The sequence below is a fragment of the Micropterus salmoides genome, unplaced genomic scaffold (genome assembly GCF_014851395.1).
Source record: "Micropterus salmoides isolate LMB-PRFRI ecotype aquatic unplaced genomic scaffold, ASM1485139v1 Ms_hic_scaffold_7, whole genome shotgun sequence".
In the NCBI taxonomy this organism is placed as follows: Eukaryota; Metazoa; Chordata; class Actinopteri; order Centrarchiformes; family Centrarchidae; genus Micropterus; species Micropterus salmoides.
Window position 1 is genome coordinate 11570560 of NW_024044459.1, and position 20336 is coordinate 11590895.

At 38.3% G+C, this 20336-nt stretch overlaps 2 protein-coding genes across 3 annotated transcripts in view; one reads left to right on the forward strand and one right to left on the reverse strand.

Moving 5' to 3' along the window:
* Positions 1-353: 353 nt before the first annotated feature.
* On the reverse strand, positions 354-11864 carry LOC119892468 (cilia- and flagella-associated protein 157-like). The gene is made up of 9 exons (XM_038704731.1): positions 11643-11864; positions 10537-10808; positions 9136-9289; positions 8614-8881; positions 7906-8027; positions 6603-6753; positions 5720-5874; positions 5291-5440; positions 354-1906 (listed from the first exon to the last, which is right to left on the reverse strand). Exons 1-9 carry the CDS (start codon positions 11804-11806, stop codon positions 1864-1866), a joined length of 1479 nt encoding a protein of 492 aa, XP_038560659.1. The 5' UTR covers positions 11807-11864; the 3' UTR covers positions 354-1863.
* Positions 11865-14370: 2506 nt separating this feature from the next.
* The window catches only part of dmrt1 (doublesex and mab-3 related transcription factor 1), a 42287-nt gene continuing 36321 nt past the window's right edge, over positions 14371-20336 (forward strand). The window contains exons 1-3 of one of the 2 annotated variants that reach the window (XM_038703752.1): positions 14371-14688; positions 15947-16121; positions 18705-18862. In XM_038703752.1, coding sequence (XP_038559680.1) covers positions 14470-14688; positions 15947-16121; positions 18705-18862 — 552 coding nt within the window. In that variant the 5' untranslated portion in view covers positions 14371-14469. The remainder of the gene's footprint in view (positions 14689-15946; positions 16122-18704; positions 18863-20336) is intronic. The other variant, XM_038703751.1, reaches the window with a different exon arrangement.

Genomic DNA, 20336 nt, shown 5'->3' on the forward strand with positions numbered 1-20336 from the left:
CTTAAAGGTCCAGTGTGTAAGTTTTAGTGGCATCTAGTGGTGAGGGTTGCGAATTGCAACCAGCGACTCGGTGCATTCACGTGCTCCTCAGATTGTCCCATTTCCCGAGTTGTGAAGTCGTTTTTCTGACTTCAGTGTGTGTTCATGTGCTCAAGTCTGAATGTGGAATCAACATGGATGCTAATACAAAGATGTGTTGGATTAGCATTATCAGAGCATATAAACAACACGCAGACATCTAGTGCGCTCTACATGGAAAGCAAACTGTTATTATAACCTTATTACAAATGACATGTTTGAAAAATATGTAATACAATACGTGTTTTTGCACAAATCAAAGTTCTGAATACATCTTTGCGTCCCATGTATACTTTATTTCTCTTTTGCCATAAAGATTTAAGAAGGAAAAATGGACACCACATCAATGCACAGCTCGCTCCTCCCTTCCCAAGTGCAGGAGAAAGTACGGTGGCCGACATGCTCTGCTCCATTTGTCCAAATTTCTCCTTATTTCTTACAAGTCAACGACTACTACTATTACGAACGTTACTTCTTGTAGTTGTTCTTGGTGCGTATTCAATGTAGTGACAAAACACACTCTGTAGAGACTTTTGTCCACTACTGTATAAACATGGCGGCACAACATAGCAACTTCCATGTAAGGAGGACCCGCAGTGTATGTAGATAGAAATGGCTCATTAGAAGGTAATAAAAACATAGTGGTTCATAATGTAAGGTCTCTATACACCACTGAAAACATTGTTATGTATATTTTATTGCAGTTCTGTCAATAGATCCTCCTTAATATTACACACTGAACCTTTAAGTAAAGGGAAATTAAACTGCCTTGAAAATCATGTTTCCAGTTGTTTTTCTTGCCTCATGGAAAAACATTTTTCTAGGTTTCATCTATAGTTTTCAGTCTCTTCTGTGACTGCTGGGTTTCTAAATGCTTCTCCATATATTTTTAGCAAAAAAGCTAAAAGCTTTTGCAAAACTACAACACGAGACACCCATCCAGATACACTGATCATATGGATTCTCCCAAGGAGGCGGCTGATCATTAATTATTGATAATTAATTAACATTAAACACATCTTAGGCGATGAGAGATGCAATGTTTTTAGACCATAACACACTCTGGAGAACACAGCATTAAATGAACACATGCTGTCAAGTAAATATATATATATATCTCAAAAGAAACTATTTCAATCAAAAACAAAACGATACCCACAACGAGTTCCCAACCTACAGGAGTAAAACATGCCTTCAAAATATGAATTCAAAAGGCAAAGATAAACCAGCTACAACCTTCCTCAGTAATAATTAAATTTGCTTCTAATGAAGACTTCAAACAAACTTATGATTCACAGCCGGTTGAGATTTGTATTCATAAATCTACAGTATGTCAGTGTTTGAGTTGTGTACTTATTCTAGATATTTCCAACAATTTTCAAACCAGAGAAATCATTAATTTTAATCAAGGTAAAGGTGCAGTTCAACAACTACCATGATCCCATGCTACTTCAAGTCATCAAACTACTACTTTTAGTTTTGGATGTAAGCAGCTGAAATGACAAACTGTGCATGTTTTTTGTGAAGGAAGAAATGGCACATTAATTTTATGATGAATGAAAGCTGAATTCATAGATTACACCCTTTCTCAGTCTGGCGTTACCAGATGTTATAAAACTGTACTGCTTCAGTAAGTGTTTATCATTATGTATAACTTATAGCCACAAAGTTACATCAGCTAAGGGTTTTCTCCAACATGAGAAGGAAGTGAGGTTAGTTACTGTTAACTTGGTTTTAGTGAATGAGTTTCTGGAGGTCCGAAATCCGACTGCTGAGTCATGCAGGTCAATGGAGACTGTCAATGGCTGTTTTCTGAGTGGACGGCTTCCTAAGGGATGGAAAGAGCAACAACAGTTAAATAAGTGTCATAAACATATACAGTCGCAGGGGAAAGTATGTGAACGTTTTGGAATTACCTGGATTTCTGCATAAAATGGTCATTAAATGTGACCTGATCTTCATCTATGTAGACAAACACGGTCTGCTCAAACTAATACCACACAAACAATTATATGTTTTCATTTCTTTATTGAACACACCGTGTAAACATTCGCAGTATGTTTGTGAACCCTTTAATTAATAATTTAATTTAAGAACTGGTTGACCCTCCTTTGGCAGAAATAACCTCAACTAAACCTTTCCTTTAGTTGCAGATCAGACCAGAACAACAGTCAAGAGGAATTTTGGACTATTCCTCTTTACAAAACTGTTCCAGTTCAGCAATATTCTTGGGATGACTGGTGTGAATTGCTATCTTGAGGTCATGCCACAGCATCTCGGGTTGAGCCACTCCAGAAGCCATTCTGTTGTTGATTTTCTTCTGTTGAGCTTCAATTGGCAGACAGATGGCCTGACATTCTCCAGCAAAATTTGTTGATAAACTTTGGAATTCATGTTATTCAGTGAAAGCAACCGATCCAGGCCCCGAGGCAGCGAAGCAGCCCCATAACCATGATTCCCCCTCCACTATACTCTGTGGTCGTGCAGTCATCGTTGCAGGATGGCCACAGCTAGGGAGAGTATGAACAGTGCTGAACTTTCTCCATTAATAGACAGTTTGTCTTACCGTGGACATCAAGGCTTTTAGAGATACTTTTGTAACCGTTTCCAGCTTCATTTAAGTCAGCAATTCTTAATCTTAGTTCTTCTGAGAGCTCTTTTGCTCAAGGCATACTTCACATTAGGCAATACTTCCTGAGAATAGCAAAATTAAAACTGATGTGTGTTCTTTACCGGGCAAGGCAGCTCTAACCAACATCTTGTCTCATTCACATACTTTTTCTACCCTATAGTGTGAATGTTTACACGGTGTGTTCAATAAAAACATCAAAACATATAATTTTTTGTGTGGTATTAGTTAAAGCAGACTGTGTTTGTCTATTGTTGTGACCCGTATTTATCAAGCTTCTCAAACTGCCATGTTTGTGCAGAGAATTGATGAAATTTACACGTACTTTCCAACTTAGGGTTAGGGGTTTAAAAGCAAGTTTTCAAATTTATTTATGCTAAGAATCACTCTTACTCTCCCAGTTATTTAAGACAGCTCGAGAGGTCTCTCAGGTGGTTATGGGGTTGCAAAAGAGGTTTGTGATGGCACTGTGGGGACAGAGACATACACAAATCTTTCAGTAGAGGAATAATGTTTCTGAATTATTTGACAATTCGCATTTCATTATACAGTATCGTTTGGACAGAGCAGGCAGTATCTTTGTCAGCGAGTTGGTGAGGGACGTAATCTCACCACTGACTTTACACAGCAATGCGCTTTTTGCTAAATTGAAGGTTGTGATGATGCTTTGTTTATTTGCCACAGGGAAAATGCAGCAAAGCAATGCTGAGGATTTAGGGCCATCACAACAATCAATAAGCTGAATTGTCATGGAAACAATTATGGCACCTACAGCTCCACATATTGTCCACATTTTTTCATTTTCTCAACAAAACCCGTGTAATCCAACAGAAACACAATTCATGCAAATAGCTGGCTTCCCAGGAGTAGCAGGCGCGATTGATGGCACTCATATAAAGATCAACTTTCTTTACTTTTTTTTCTCCATGTGTATGTCATGATGTATTCTCTTGAAAATTCTTGATTGTCAAATGTCTGTTAATGTAAACGAATTTCACTATTCAATGTGATTTTATCTGAGAATATTCTTAAATAAGGAAATCTGTTCAGTGGTTCTTGCCTAGAACACCATCCAAAATCCCATTTGCGGCACAGGAAAGTGTCATGAATCAGCTCTAAGACTGACACTTCAGCTTTAGTCCTACACTTCACTCAAATTAGGAATATGATGCTTGATAACTAACTTTTAAGCACAGCTTTGAGCCAAAATTTCTTTTACCCTTAAGTCGATTCTTAGAAGCCTGATAAATACACGCACATTTTATGACCAATTTATGGAGAAATACAGGTAATTCCAAAGAGTTGACATCACAGACTGTAAACAAAAGAAAAAGGTGCAACTTTAGATAAGAGATCTTTTACATTAAAGAGTAAATGGTATTATCTCCAAATAAACATTCAAGACATTCATTCTCACAAAAAGTGTGAAAACTTATTTTGTTGTTTGATAAGTTAGCAAAGTCCTGAAGTTTGAAGTCCTTTAAATGACAAAATGAAAGACTCTAGTAATTTAAAATAAGGTAAATGATGAGTTTTAGTTAATGTTTTCTCTCTAAAATATAAATATATATTGAGCCTCATGCAAGAACAACTCATACAAAAAAATTTGTTCTTAAGTGGACATTCACCAATTCTCTCGTATTTTCAAATGTCTCTATGGCACTAACGCAGTTTACGAATGGTCCAGATATCTTGTAGGGTTCATGTTTTTTCACTTCATAATTCTATTGATATTATCCTGTTTGGATAATTGGATAATTTTAAAATGTATTCATAAAGCCAAACGATATCTCCACAATATCAAACTGCAAAGCGACTTAAATGACGCACTAACTTAAGGTTAATTTGTCTCTGTATATTATAAGGTCAGCTGGAAGTGTAATCTTTTGGATGTCAGGCCCTTAGAGGAGAGTGGCAGCATGCTGAAATCTTGGCAGAGACAGATGAATGGCTGTTACCACGGGCTGTGCTTCTGCACATGTGAAACTTGTTTAGAGCTGCCGCTCCGCAGAGAGACACACCGATCCAACCTTGTTCCCTTAATTTCACTGAGGATGTTGCTATAAATTACATAATTTCCTTTATGGATTGCCGCAAGCAGGACTTCAGTCTCCAAACTCGTGTAGTTCTTCTTTTTACTCTTCAGTGTCATTTTCATGAATGAACACATCCTGACTGGTGTTAATTGTGCTAATTTACAATTCTCATGAACACACAGAAGGTAGTCATCATGTTTACGTGAGTCATTTACACACTGAATCTGACACGAAAAAAAAAAACTACGGGAAGGTTCTGGTAAGAATATGAAAATGTTCTTGCATGTTCTCCATTGTTTAGCCTCGTTTCCACCAAAAGTATCTACTTTTCAGTGAAAAGCACCCTATGTAATCCTACATTTAACATAAGGGCTTTATTTTTTCCACCAGAGCCTGTTAACAGTTCTTACACGATAATTTAGCAAGTTTCCACAAGACATTTCTGTTTTTAAGTAAACTGTGCTCATAAAGGAAACTGAAACAGATCTTTCACAAACAACACCGCCCCCTGCAGACCAAGTAGGTGAATTACAGGATCCAAACAAACCTGTGCAGAGGCACGTGGGTGCTGCCGGACCCGGCTCCAGTCCTGGAGAGTTTGTGTTTCAGTGTGGGACGGGGTACAAGGCCAAGATCGCCCGGTCTGTAGCGGGCCAGCTCGAACTGGAAACTCAAAGCTGGATTCAGGGTCCCTGCTCTGTACAGACACAATAAACAGCTCAATGGTGACTCTTTTTTTTTTTCAATCTGCTGAGACCTTTATTTCTTTGTTGCAATTGGGTTATAAAAACCTCTCACAAAGAAACACACTTAAACATGCCATCAAGCATATTAAAGTCATAGATTATTTCTATATGTAGGTAATGGACACTATCGTCTCACAGTGTGTTGCACAATGCAGATCAAAGAGCCCTTGAAAAACACGGTCGGAACACACAACAACAGACATTATCCACTGAGAGAGTGATTTTATGACCTGGCTGCTGCAGGGTCAGAGGTCTCCCACTCATTCAGATGGTTGTTCTCAGGGGTGGAATTGGTGAGTGTGGGTCCATCCAAGACCACCAGTAGCTTCTGCATCAGCGGCTTCCACTGGTGGACCACCTCCAAGTCCTGCTCAGTGGGTGCCTCCTGCAGCAAACAGAGCCAGCATCAGGGTAGGGTAGGAGCAGGATTCATTTTGTTTAACCAGAAACAGTTGCTATATCGCTCTCGTCAAAGCCACCAGACTCCATAGTTAAACAGAATTTTACCTCTCAGAACACAGTAGTTTATGACTTTGTTGTTTTTGTTTGTTTGTACTGATGTGTGACTCTGGTGTTTTAAAGGGTTAAAAACACCCCAAAAAAAGTCCCTCTGTAGGAATCCTTTCCTTAATGTTGTCAGACACTTAATAATAATCTGAGCTTGTCTGTGGCAAAAGCAAGCACTTTAGTGGACCTACTTTGACGGAGCATAATTGCCCACAAGGATTACGCCGCAGCCCTGTTTCACTGCTGCCGACTGCAGCGTGTTTGCTCAATACTGGACCAATTTTTTTTTTTAAATATTGTCCCAGTTAGTCACTTAGACACAAAAACATGGGACAATATGGTGAAGATTAAAGTTATTGTATAATTTGTTAAACATTAACATGGTTTGGTAAATAAAGGTCTATTTATTGTTCTATTGTCCCAGTGTGGATTTTTCCTGTAGTGCCAGCATGTGTTCTAGTTTCGTTAAGCTCCTTTTTTGTCATAGAAACATAGCAGCGGGGAAAAAATGTATTCATCAATAGACAAAAAAAAAATGTCCTTAAATAAGATACAATTCTGCCACTGGCCTGACATGGGGTGTTCAGGGTCAGGACTTAGTTTTACCATCAGGGCTTGTCTGAGAGCGACTGCTGCTTCTTGCATGATGCTCTTCATCCTGCTTCTCCTCCTCCTTTCCTCTTGTAGCTCCGCCTCCAGCCGACTCGCCTCGGCTCTGTATTTGCTGCACTGCTCAGATAGCGAGGACCCGTTCTGTCTGAAAACACAACACTGACAGTGACGCTGTATTCACTGTGTGTTTGACTGCGCATCAAGAGGTCTCTGGTGTAAATCTGGATGCCCCCTGAGCCACTTTAATGATATTTCCCCATAGACGTTCTTTGCGACTTCTGACCCATAGACGACAGTAAAATGCAATCAGTTCTCATTACTTATGTGTTTACTTCCAGCACCATGAGTTAAGAAGCCTCTGTCTTGTAGTTAATGCACTGCTAAATTCAGATCTTTTATTCCCCAATGTTGTCCAAACTAATTTTGGTTGTCACGCCTGAAAATCACAGTTTGATGCTGTCTGTCTTTTTTTGCACAGTGTCTGTAGCTGGTACTTCAAATGAAAAACTTCCACGAATTGTCACTGAGCTTCACCTTTCACCGTTCTTACTTTTTAATATCTGTTTTTCTGGTGTGCAAAATTACTGTTAAAAATGAAATTACACTAAGTTACTGTATCTACTTAGGTTATGTTGGCCAGAGCTGCATTCAATGAAGTCCTTTTAGTTAAGAGTGTGCTTCAGTGTTCCTGTATGCTCTAGCCTTTTCTTTGTTGTGTTTGTGTGTGCAAAAAGGTATGTTACTAGTTATTTTAGCTCTAAACTGTTTGTACCTTATTTATGGCACTTAATTGTACTACTAGGCCATTTTGATAATATATGGCTCTTTTTTGTGTTTGTTAGTATCTACTGGTATTCCTTTAATTCCTTTATCATGTTTTTTATTCAGTCTTCAGTTATTATTTTATTTCTTTATTTTTTTATTATATTTGTTGTACATCTGTAGTTGAAACTTTTTTATTACATCTGACTTATAATTGTTTTTGTTGCTATTCCGCATCCTGCTTCCATCCTTTTGTGTGATCTTAGTCTTTTATTTCTACTACAATTTAAGATAATAATTTAAATGTGAATGAGTGATAACTGAATCTACTGACAGCAGCAGCCTAGTTTAAAGAGTTGTGCTGCCAGTTTACAAAGAAAAAACTGTGGATTTGTTTCGTTTTTCTAGAAACATTGTGGATTTGTACTGTCTATAAAGCATACTGAGATATTCTTGTTAATTGCTCTGAACACTGACATAAATGGATCACAAATGAGTCAGTGGTGCAGACAGTAGAGACAGAGTAAACTTTGACCTGAGTGCCTTCATCTCAGCCAGGACTCCTGTGTGTTTGGTCTGAAGCTGCTCGAGTTCTTGCCGACAGTGTTTCAGCTCCGCTTGCAGCTGCTGACATTTTTCTGTAAGCTGCTCCACCACCTGATGGAGAGAAGGTGTCCAGTGTTTTTAGAGAATGAAATAGATCAGGAGTCACCAAAAACATACAGATTTATTATCTGGAGAGTATGAATATCTGCAGCACAATACAGATAAATTGGGTTTTCAGGCTTGTCAATTGTTAGTCAAGGAATCATCCTCTGGGGACCATAATTATCCACACAGTATCCTTACAGAGGGGAAAAAGCTGACAGCTTCTGGCCGGGGTACCTGTTTCACAATACATTCAGCCACATCAGTTAATCATTGTTATTTTAAATCATCTGGAAAAAAGATTTTGATCTGTCCTCACAAGAAAATGTAGTTTTGTGTGATTGGAGTGAACAGTAAGAACACTATATTAATAGCACCAAGTTTAAAAATGTTTTTCAATATAGTACAATACACAATAAGAATCTACAGATACCATATTTGATGCTTTAGTTGAATAGATCTTACAATTACAAGGTCATTCATAACACTTACAACTCATGTATGCAAACATCAACACCAACTGGATCCGATCTGAGCAATGAATAGATTATCTTTTTATTAGTGGAAAAACGTATCCATGAAGGCTTTCTCTTACCTTCTCACGGATGCAGCTCTTGCGTGACGTCTTGCTGAGCATTTGCTCCAGGATGTCCACATCCACACTGAGCCGACTCTTACGGTCCCGCAGGGCAGAGTTCTCCCCCATTAGGACCTGTACCTGTGCTGACAGCTGGCTGAACTGAGCCTTAACCTCCGTGTTCTCCTGAAGGGCCAACCTGGTCGCCTCCGGGACCTTCTGGTCCACCAGGTGCTGCACCTCTGCCGCCATGGACGCCACGTGGCTCTCCATCTCTTTCTCCATCCTTTTGTGTTTGGGAACAGGACAGAGGAAAGTAAATAATTTAGGCATAGTATATTTAATAATACTGAATGCAAGTCATGTGATGTAACCTTGTACAGCTTTTTACCCTTCAATTAAAAAATCCCTGGAATTTTATGCTACCACTGTACCTTTCTGCCATAATTGTCAGTTTTTTATTTCTTCATAGCTAGGATAGGATATACTTGTAGGCTAAAATTACAGATATAATGCTGTCATTATATCAGCTGTCTCAACCTCTTCTTTTCCAGCAGTGCTTTCATCTCCAGGTTGTGGACGGCAGCTTTCTGTTCCTCCATCTGACTGGCCAACTGCTTCTCCAGAGTCTCCATGTTTGACATCAGCTGCTCCTTCTGCTTCTGAAACTCCTCTAGACTAGCAAGCCTCGCCGCTTGGAGGAGTAGAGAGGAGACAAGAAAGTTAAACCTTAGTGGTTCCACTTTCTGAAGTTTAAAGCAACCAGTGCATTTGTTTCTGCAGCCAGTTTGTGTTAAATGCAGTGTAGAGGTTTGTTAAACTGTTCCGCCATCTGGTTTGTTGCCGTGATGATTGAATGTAAGTTATAATGTGTTGATGTTACAAATCCAATGAAACCAATTACCACCAATGTAGTGAAAAAGCTGGCTAGAAATAAATTGTTGTCATATTTCCATACCGTTTATGTCAGTGTGTCAAAGTTTTACAAAGATTAATCTCAAACTCAGGTATCTATAAATAAACATTTCTGTCTACTAAAATGTAATAATATGTTTTGGGCTGGAGGTGTGAATTAGCTTGTATTTCAGGATGTATTTCAATAGGTGTCTGAGTGGCATAACTAGGGCTGGGTGATATGGCCAAAAATGTTGTCACGGTAAAAAACATTTCATACTATTCTATACTATGTGTGGAGTTTGCATGTTCTCCCCGTGTCTGCGTGGGTTCTCTCTGGGTGCTCTGGCTTCCTCCCACCGTCCAAAGACATGCGGGCTAGGTTGATTGGTGACCCTAAATTGTCCTTAGGTGTGAGTGTGAGTGTGACTGGTTGTTCGTCTATGTGTGGCCTTGCGATGGACTGGCGACCTGTCAGGGTGTACCCCGCTTTTCGCCCAATGTCAGCTGTGATTGACTCCAGCCTCCCGCGACATTGTATGCAGGATAAGCGGTTGACAATGGATCACGATAAATGTCAAATCATTATTTCCTTTAATCATTTGATTTTAAAGGCTGATTTTTGCTCCTGAGTGAAAATTGAAGAAACCAGATGGTTAATTACAGTGGATCACTTCACAAATCTGAGGTAGAACATTCAAAACAACATGAATTCAACATTTATTGACAATATATTGATCATTTGTTATATGGTTATTGAGGAAAATTATATTGCGATAACTATCATTATTGTTTTATTGCCCAGCCCTAGGCATAACTTGATTTATTAATTTCCATTTCCCATCTGCCACCCTGTTGGAAATTAATAATAATTTCACGCTATGGGAAAAGCACTGTTCTTCGACACAGTAGTACTTTCTCAAGTAAATAATTACGTCTCAGTTTTATGTGGAAAAACATCAAATTGAAAAATCATGTCACCTTCAACATGCTACAGAAAGAGCTGAACTCAACCCTTGTTTAAGCCACAGAGATATTCTGTCTCACCAAGTGTCATGTTTTCTGTAGTGAGTTCTTCAATCCGTTCTTGAAGCTCTTGACTCAGCCGACTGTGCTGCAGCTGCAGGGCGTCTCTGTCCTTATCGGCAGCCTGCCGCTGACTCTTCAGGCGCTCTGTCAGCTCGTCCGCCTCGTCCTCCTTTACCTCCAAGCAGCGTTTCAGATACTCTACACTGTCCTTCTTCTGTGTCTCCAGTGAACTGTACTGAGAGGTTAAGTCCTTCTTCTGCCTCTCTAGTTGATCATATTTCAGCTGGTATCTGGAGGATGAAGAAGGTCAAGCAGGCCCAAGTGTTATTAGTGTGATAATATTAGTCTTCTCTATATTGTATGTACAGTGGGGTGATATGTATCTTCTTCAATATTTCTGGCAAAGTGGATGCCATACAGTACAATGCTGCCTTACAAAAGGCTGTGATAGTTTTTAGTTTGTTTGCCACTTTTTTAGTTTATAGTTCATTTTTAGATGCTTTTGTCCAAAGTGACTTACAATAAGTGCACTCAACCTTAGTAGAAACAAGAACTAGGGGTCATCAAAAACTGTAGGTGCAGCCCATTCAATTGTGATTGAAACTGGTCTGAAGTGCACATACTTTCACTTCAAGATAGTGATAATTCTAGGTTCCTATATTTGGAGTTGGCCCAACAGAAATTCAATTGTATTATAACGTTATAAACTGAAAAGTAACTAACTTAGAGAGTTAACAGCTGTTCAATAAGGTATTGAAAGGTCGTGGAGTAAGTAAGTAAGTTACCATAAATTGGAAACACTCACAAAATTATATTTAACGTTACTTGAGTAAACTTCCCACCACTGGTTATATGTTATGGCTAACGTTAGGTATCTGCATTATGGGTGGACACTGTGTACTTTTAAGCTAACGTTAATGTCAAAGTGATAATATCGCGAGCAAACAAATGACCAGCTAACACGAAAGCACAATGCAAATCACGTAGAAGTTGGACTGAAGGAATTTTGTTTAAATTAACTTAAATGTGAAAAACAACAGTAACAAAGTTATCTACAAACCGTTTACTTATATAAACATATTATTACATCATTTGCAGTAAAGTAACTTGTGAAACAGGCTCACCTCTCCAACTGCTCGTTTAAATATCGTATTTGAATCAGATATAAATCCTTCTCTTTGTCGTCTGAAGCTGTTTTATCTGCAGGAGTCGCCGAACTCTCATATTTCGATGTTTTCTTGACTTCATCTTGTTTGTCGCCGATTTTCTTATCCTTCTTTTTGGGCATTTTGTCAGAGAAAGTTGGCTAAAAGTTTTCGCTGAGGACACCGGCGGAGAAACTAAACTGCGCTGTTGCTAGGCAATGCTGCCTTCAAGGACTCCTCGGAAAGTATATCCCTCACACGGGAACTGAGCTGCATGAAAATGTAATAATGTGGACCGAGTATTCATTCTTTTATCGGCCTTTTAACAAATATTGTATAGCGCAAATATGTATTACAGTTATAGTGTTTAGTTACATTTTTGATTGGTCTTTATAACAATATTTTTGAATGATTTACGCGCTCTGGTAAATTAGATACAGCGAAATCTGATCGTTTTAAACAATCGCCAAATTTGGCCACACCCGATTTAGCTAAAATTAAGTTTATATTTTTTTCCAAAATTTAAAATGATATGATGAGAAATGATTTAAAAAAAAGTTATATAAAAGTAAATAATAAATAAGACAAAATGACACAATAACTTACGGTATTTACTTATTTTGATAACTTCACTTCCTGGTTGTGTGTACTGGGAAAGTACCCAAAAGAAATAAAATAAACAACTGAGTCTCTGCTTATTTGTTTTTTATTAGCTATTATGAAATTCATCCACCTACCCGTCAATGTGGCCAGGACCCTACCCATCTGGTGGTTTCCTACTCAGTGGTGGCCTTGGGTGGTGTGAGCCAGTATTGCATGAAAATCTTGCCTAGTTGCAGCCATTCATACCAGCTGTTGCTGTGAGAAAAACATCATCTTTTAATTATGCACTGAGCTTGCTGCTGTTTCACTGTAGCTTATAGCTCAGACAGCAGTCATGCTAATAGAAAGGTTAAATGTGTTAAATGACATCCTTCTTTACTGCATCATAATCTATCATTATTACCTCATGTTATCGAGGCAATTAAACTCAGTGTTGTAACCCTGCTTTGAGTTACCTTACAGCACCAGGACCTCAGCCAATCAAGTGTAGCAGTTATTTATCTTGAGCGGGTGATTGTAAATGCCTGCTTTTTAATTGGTAACTTTTCATTCCCCCTCCATTTGGCTGCACGGGTTTTTAATTGGGTGCCTGTGTGTTTCATCTCACTTCACTCCCTGCCTATAAATCCACTTGGTTGACTGACTGACCAGTGTGGAGGTTAATTCGGTTTCAGCTCAGTCAAGCCTAGCATATTAACAAGGCAATGTATAAATTCACCATGTAGCATATCATCCGCCATGAAAAAAAGAGCTACTGTAAGTGTATTATAGCAGGATGCTAAAATATATTTACTACAACATTTCTTTACCACATTATTTTGTCAGGAATGTGTCTCAGCAGCTACCCACACAGACTTTTGTGCTTCCAGTTTTGGAGTTAAGAGGTTACAGTTAAATATGACTTTGAATCATGTTTGGCAATACCTGATTTGATTGTTAGCTGAAATGTAATTGAGTTGTATAAACTCTCGTGGTAATCCTATGAGATTTAATGAGAAGATTGACTTCATCATGAATACCTATCAGATCACCGCATAACCTCTCACCTCAGACCGAGGGAAAACAGGAATTGAGAAGTTAACTTTAAAATATAATTATCATGATATAGTCTAAGATCTATTTTTGTCAAAATAGCAAGTTGTTTACCACCATTTTAACTCACATTAAGCCATGTATAACACTGCCTGGTTGGATGTCACTTTAAATGTCTGGTTTGTGAATGGTGTGTGCAGAAACACTGGCATTGATAAAGTGGTTGCAAATGCTTTGTGATTATCCTGACGCACAGTTGCTCCGGTATTTCCTAAAAATAGACAAGATGATGATGATGTGTGCAGATGCCGGGATTCATTTCAAATCTCTTTTTTTTTTTTTGTTTTAAGTAAAAAATGTCTGCAAGGTTACAGATAGAGAATTTAAATGAGTTGTACATTTGACATTTCTTTCAACCAGGTCAGTACACCTGAGACTGAAGATTACTAAACCTCTATGTATAATGTTCTACTACTACTCCACTAACTTTAGTTACTACTTGTTTTGCATGTTCAGATTAATAATACAAAACTTAATCAACAAAAAAATTATGATTAATGGGTGGGTGGGTCGGGAATTATAAAGTAGCCTATTGTTGAAATTAGCTCTACTTTACTTTACCTGCTACTACATTAAAGTGATGTACACATTAATGCATTAATAATCATAACCCAATAACATAATATACATTATTCTGAAATGTCCCAATCTGCATAAAGATTATTTTAATGTTGGTATGTTTTGATGCTAATACTTGTGTTAATTATTAATGTTGTACTTCCACTTAAGTAAAAGTTAATGCATGACCTTAAGTATTTCAACACTGTGGTACGCCTATTGCTGCCCTGTCCCCCTCTGAGGTAGTAAGGAAAACATAAATTCATATGTAACAATGGGCTTTAATTATTTATGATTTGCTAATAATCTAAGTGTGACTGCAGCAGAGTGATGCCATGGCTCTGCCAGCTTCTCCCCCGCTTATCTCGTTTCCTCCCACAAGTCACAGCAGCAGTAGGGCGTGGAAGGACGGTGACCTTACAGCCTCCAGCCTGGCACGAGTACAGGCTTTAACCAGCCGAGCCTGCTGCGCAAACACAGTAGCTAAAGTTCCTGGGCAGGTCTAGCAGTTGGCATCAGACTTTTTGTTGTTTCATTCTCAGTAAGGTTAGCCATGAGCAAGGACAAGCAGAGCAAGCAAGTGCCGGAGTGCACTGGACCACTGTCCCCGCCCAAAGGCCAGAAACCCCCGAGGATGCCCAAGTGCTCCCGCTGTAGGAACCACGGCTATGTGTCTCCTCTGAAGGGACACAAGCGCTTCTGCAACTGGAGGGACTGCCAGTGTCCCAAATGTAAATTGATAGCTGAGAGGCAGAGAGTCATGGCGGCCCAGGTAATCGTTATTTTACCGGTTAGCGCGGCTAGCTTAGTTTTAGCAAAAAAAAAGAAAAAAGAAAAGAAGAAGCTGTTAAACGTCAAGGCTTTGGGGTGAAATAAGTTGATTATATGGCGCGAAACAGGAAATACAACATTTAATTGTTCAGAAAACTATTTAAATTCATGTTCTCCTACTTTTTAACCCCCCTGGACACTGTTTACTTTAGTTGTTTTTCCTAATTTTAATTTGTGTACTAACAGCCTAAGCAACCTAGCTAGCTGAGTTTATACACAGCTAGCTTAATTTACACAACATCTAACTGTTTATAAATGTGTTTTATGATTATATTGCTACACTTGTTGCTAACAGCAGGCATTATAAAAATAGAAATTAGTTAACAGTTAGGCTACAGTATAGAGAGCAGCTACTTTTTTTATTAAATTTTTTGGTAATTTGCTTTGTAACTTTGTACTTTGTAGTAGGCCTGAATGATTTTGACTGATGGGCCTATTGCAAATGATTTGGGGGAATAATCACATAATTATTCTAATTTTCGTTGAAAAACATATTTAAATGATTATGGTGTGATTTTTACATGATGTACCAGACACAGATGTTTTCTTTAGTCTGTAGAATATGGTGTGTGGGCCAGGACATCTCTGCAGTAGACAATATTTAATTTAAAATGGTATTTTGACACACATTTTGCCTTTAACAAATATTGCACCTCCTGCAGTTTGAAATTTGCAGTAGGCCATATTGTCATTTTGATTAATTGTTCAGCTCTACTTTGTAGCTTTAAGTAACGTTCTAGGGGTTTGTTAAACAGATGTTGTTGGGTGGGCTCACTGATAGTTTTGCTTTGAGACTAGAAGTAAAACTAATTATACATTTTAAAATTATGGCATGTTACAAACACACAGTCAGACAGACAGACAGTACATGGGAAATTTGACAGCAGCCCAGACACAGGAGTCACAAAACAAACAAAAATAAAATAAATCTTAAAATGTTAACTAAACAAGGATTTAACTTGGGCTGGATAATGTGGATTATTTTCATTATCATTCTACAATTTCTTTTCTTTTCCCAATGCTACAAATGGATATTTATTATCGAATAGTGAATCGTGTACTAATTATGTATTATTATTATTATTATTATTTTGTGGCATTGACTTCAATCAAGCAGATATTGAATCTGTAGTGAGTCAGTTCTGAAAAGTCAGTAGATAAGGGTGATGTTGTGTTTTATTTCCTTTCCTCCTTTCCAGGTTGCCCTGAGAAGGCAGCAGGCTCAGGAGGAGGAACTTGGGATTTGTAGTCCGTTGTCTCTGTCAGGGCCTGAGGTGATGGTGAAGAATGAAGCTGGAGCAGATTGCTTGTTCTCTGTGGAGGCACGATCTCCGACACCTACCAGTACCTCCGCTCCTTCTCTTGTTGTTGCAGGTGAGGGAATGCCAACCATTATTCATTCACTGTCTGTCACACCCTCTCACTACCCTCTCACACTGCTAATGTACAGGTAAGTCAGTGTGTCCAAACAACAGCTCCCAAGAGAATGGACAATGTATTTGGTTATGCCAAATTGTTTATAAATATAGTGGGTCTGCACATGATAGCAACCATGCAGCGGTCAGCATTCACGTGGAAAAAACATGGAAAACACAGATGAAATGGTGAAGAGCTGTTCTGCAGTTGAGTAGACAGATTTAGAAACAATTCAGGTTGACGTTTTCACAGAAATGTTTAAGCCTGAAATGAAAAGAAGAATCAGCATGAAGTGATAATTTCTGTGGGTGTGTGTAATGTTAACTGACAAAACATGCAGTTTTCTGAATGAAATGTACTCTGTTAGTGTTTGATTTGATACGCACACACGCACACACACACACACAATCTTTACGATCTAAGTATACACCTGGACATCATTAAATAGTAAAGTCCACTGTATTTTGTGTGACAATCTATGAAATGATCAGTACGCACCGTGTTTATGCTCCATGTGCAGGATCTACATGGAGAACTCCTTTAATGAAGCAGATATGCCTTCTAGCTTTTACTGAACGGCCCCTTTTTATTTGTGCCTCTTTTGTAAATAAACAATGGTGGATATTCAGTTCAATTCAGTTTTATTTACATAGGACCAATTTATTACAGACAAACTGCCTTGACCGTTGGGTGTAGACAGGGGCGGTGAGAGGTTGAGGTGGGCCCAACACATAGAGATTTAAAATAATAATAGTGAGAATAATACAAATATCAATGAAAATTAACAACAGTAATAGTAGTATTCAAAGATGCTGTTCAGAAGAAAGAGTTGCCAATGTGTGAGTTGTGGATTGACATTGAATTGTTGATGTCTTGAGTGAATCTGTTGTATGTTAAAATGCTTTCATTCTCTCAACACAGCTGACTTAAAATGTGCTTCTGGAGACACCTTCTCTTTAATTGTATAATTTAACTTTTGTTCTATGAATTATTTTTCTGAACTACTCATTGTCATAATTCAGAAGATCATTTTTATCAGTTGGAAATCCTGTTATTTCATTTTGACAGTTTAACATGCAGAACAATTCAGACTGTACAAAAATTGCAAAACCTTCAGTTTAACAGGCAGCAAAGCCACGTTCCAAGATAAGATAATCCTTTATTGATCCCCAGAGGGAACATTCGGGTTGTTGCAGCAGCACAAAGAGAACTAAGTTTTAAGTTTAAAAAAAAAGAATAATAAGTTATTTAAAACTAAAATGAGAATAGAAGTAAACTCTACAAGAGACAGTTGTATGGTGTCTGTTCAATCAATTATTTTGTTTGTTATATTTGTTCTTTATAATATAGAAAAAGTTACCCACATCAAGGGTTGTAGTGAGGTGCTGATCACTGGAAGTAGACTTGAAAGTAGGAAAAAAGCTTTGCGCAATCTGGCCCCATATGCATTTCTCTTTGTGCGTTACTCATCTCTTTGTGCGTTGTCATCTGTTTCTGTTGTTTAGGGTCGGAAAGACTGAATTAAGTCCACTGTTAATAGTCAGTGTTGTAAACAATAAAACATGAAAAAGTCCACACGACAAGAATACTTTTAAAGGAACTGTAGATACCATCAATAAGAGACATGGGAAAATAAGTGAAAATTAAAGTTGATTTTGTGGCAGCAGAATGAAAGGGCATCCTTGATGTCTTTCTTGGCAGTGGTGTGGAGGCAGACACAGATATCATGTTCCCTGTCAGCCTGATAGCACATTAGGAGTTGGAATATGACTGTGGTCAAGGCTGCTCATGCCTTGCTCTGATCCTGCTTTGTGTTTATGTGAGAGTGAACTTTGGGTCTCTGGCTTGGCAACAGAGAGGAAAGACCGATGTGGAAAAAGGAGTTGAGCACTCTGTGATTCACTGATGACAAGTATTCGAACAGGGACATCACATGTCATTATCTTTGGCTTCAGTGGTGCACAGTGTCTTCATTGTGTAAGACTGAAAGATTAGGGTCTGCCTGAGAAGAATGTGGCCTTGTTGATAAGGAAAGAGCGTTAGATAATGGGTAATGATGATTTGATGGTCATGTTTGTCGTGATGGGGCAATCCACATTTCTGTATTGTGCTGGTGTGTTCTGATATGTCTGATAATTTGATGTCAAAAACACCTTTCACCTGCAGATGGTGCTGTTGATAGCAATTTGAGCTAAGGGTGAAATGACCAGAAAATTCTTGTCAAGTTCAAGAAATATGTTTTCTTTTCCTATTGAATGATTGATCATTAGCTCTACTGCAAGCCAGGATCTGTATAAGTTGAATAGGTCTCATTGTTGAAGGGTGTTTTCATTGTTGATTCATTGGTTTTCAGCATCAGCAAAGACAAGAAAATAAAAAATTAAACCAAATAACTAAAACTACATATAAAGTACATGAATGCATAAATCCATATTTCAGATGTAATTATGGTCAGAAAATACTGAAATCCAGTCACAAACAAGATATTTCAGACTCTGAACCGATGTTTGTTGTCTCCTCTCTGTGTGTGTATTTGACCAGGGAGTCGCTCGGCGGCGTCCTCCAGCCCGTCGGCTGGCGCCCGGACTCATACTGAGGGACCATCTGACCTGCTGATGGAGACCTCCTACTACAACTTCTACCAGCCTTCACGCTACTCCAGCTATTATGGCAACCTGTACAACTACCAGCAATACCAGGTGACTATCAACAACCACTCTGCTGTTTATCAGTAACAGTCAGACTCCATTTAAAGCCTTTAAGGTCCAAAGGTATTTCACTGCACTGTACATGTGTGGAGCTTGATTAATCGATTAGTTGTCAACTATTAAATTGTTCACCAACTATTTTGATAATTGATTAATCGGTTTGACAATTTTTTTAATGTGAAAGTAAGTAATGACTAACAACAAAAATAAAATGTCTATGTACAAGTCAAGTGTTTTTGTACATTTAACATTATTGTTGTCATGGTGGAAAAGCTTCTGAGGCAGCATTTAGATGAGACAATAAATCTCTTAAAAGAATGTACAAAAATATCATTTAGCATTTAACTGAAAACTTACCATAATGTACAGAAAGAAAAAATAGCTTTTCTGCAACTTGTCCATCCTGTTTTTCCATATATCTCTCATCATAATGAAAGTTTTTTCATTGGTAGATATTTAATAAAAGGCAGATATCCATCAAGTTTGCACCCAAACCCAGCTACCTTTACCAGCCAGCACTGGGAACCATGAACACTGTAAAAAAAAGTTTTAGTTTTATGGTAAAATACTCTTCGGAATATGAATTACTGTAAGTAAGAGGCTGAATTTTAGCAGCATCTGTTTAATGTTGTAAGTCCTGTCTCAGAGTGGTGTTACACTATGTAGACTGATTATAGTGGTTAAACTGATAACGGCTGGATTAGGAGTCACACAAGTCATATGCAAGAGTTAAAAGAACAAAAACCATCCGAAAGCTTCTGAGCTAAAAGAGATGGATTGTACATAAAGTACATGATGGTCTGGTGTCATGTTTGTGTGTAAGTGTGTGTTTGTTTTTGTGTGTATGTTCGAGAGGGAACTTAACATCTAAGTTGCTTAATGCCACAGAAACAGGAGTAAAGCTACAAATCACCTCAGCATAACTTACTTTCTGTTACCTGACCACAAAACTGTCACAGTAACATGAAACCCACGTCAGTCGGTGTGCTCATCTGTGTGGATGCACAGCTGGAAGAGGTGAAAGTAGCACCAAAGTTGTCGTTTTAAAAATACTCCTTTGTAACAGATGAATTTAGCTAAATTTGTGTTGAAAGGAAAAAAATCATTTGTGGTATTCATCCACCTTGATAGAATAGAAGTATAGAGAAGAAATAGAAATAGAAGTTAGAGAAGAGTGTAACTTTCATTCACTCAGCAATGACTGCTGAGGTGTCCGTGAGCAAGACGCTCACCTCCATACAGTAGTGGGCCGTAGTTCAGTAGTTACTGTCGCGGTCATTCTCGTCAGTTTGTTAAAGCCAGCTGTTAGCCAAGAAGCTAATGGACAACTGCAGAACAGGGAGAGAGAGGTATTTTCGAAAGCTTTAAGTAACGTCATTGCCATTACTGTGTCACAGTCTAAGATGCAAAGAACATTGTCGTCCGTTGTAAACTTTGTGCGACCAGCAAAAAGTTCTACATTTAT

Bases quoted from the DNA above. Each gene is read 5' to 3' on its own strand.
- LOC119892468 (XM_038704731.1), bottom strand. From the start codon at position 11,806: ATGCCCAAAAAGAAGGATAAGAAAATCGGCGACAAACAAGATGAAGTC. The intron at 10,809-11,642 runs GTGAGCCTGTTT...TTCATCCTCCAG, and splicing joins TTAAACGAGCAGTTGGAGAG to ATACCAGCTGAAATATGATC. The intron at 6,754-7,905 runs GTCAAAGTTTAC...TTGTGTTTTCAG, and splicing joins GCTGAGATGAAGGCACTCAG to ACAGAACGGGTCCTCGCTAT.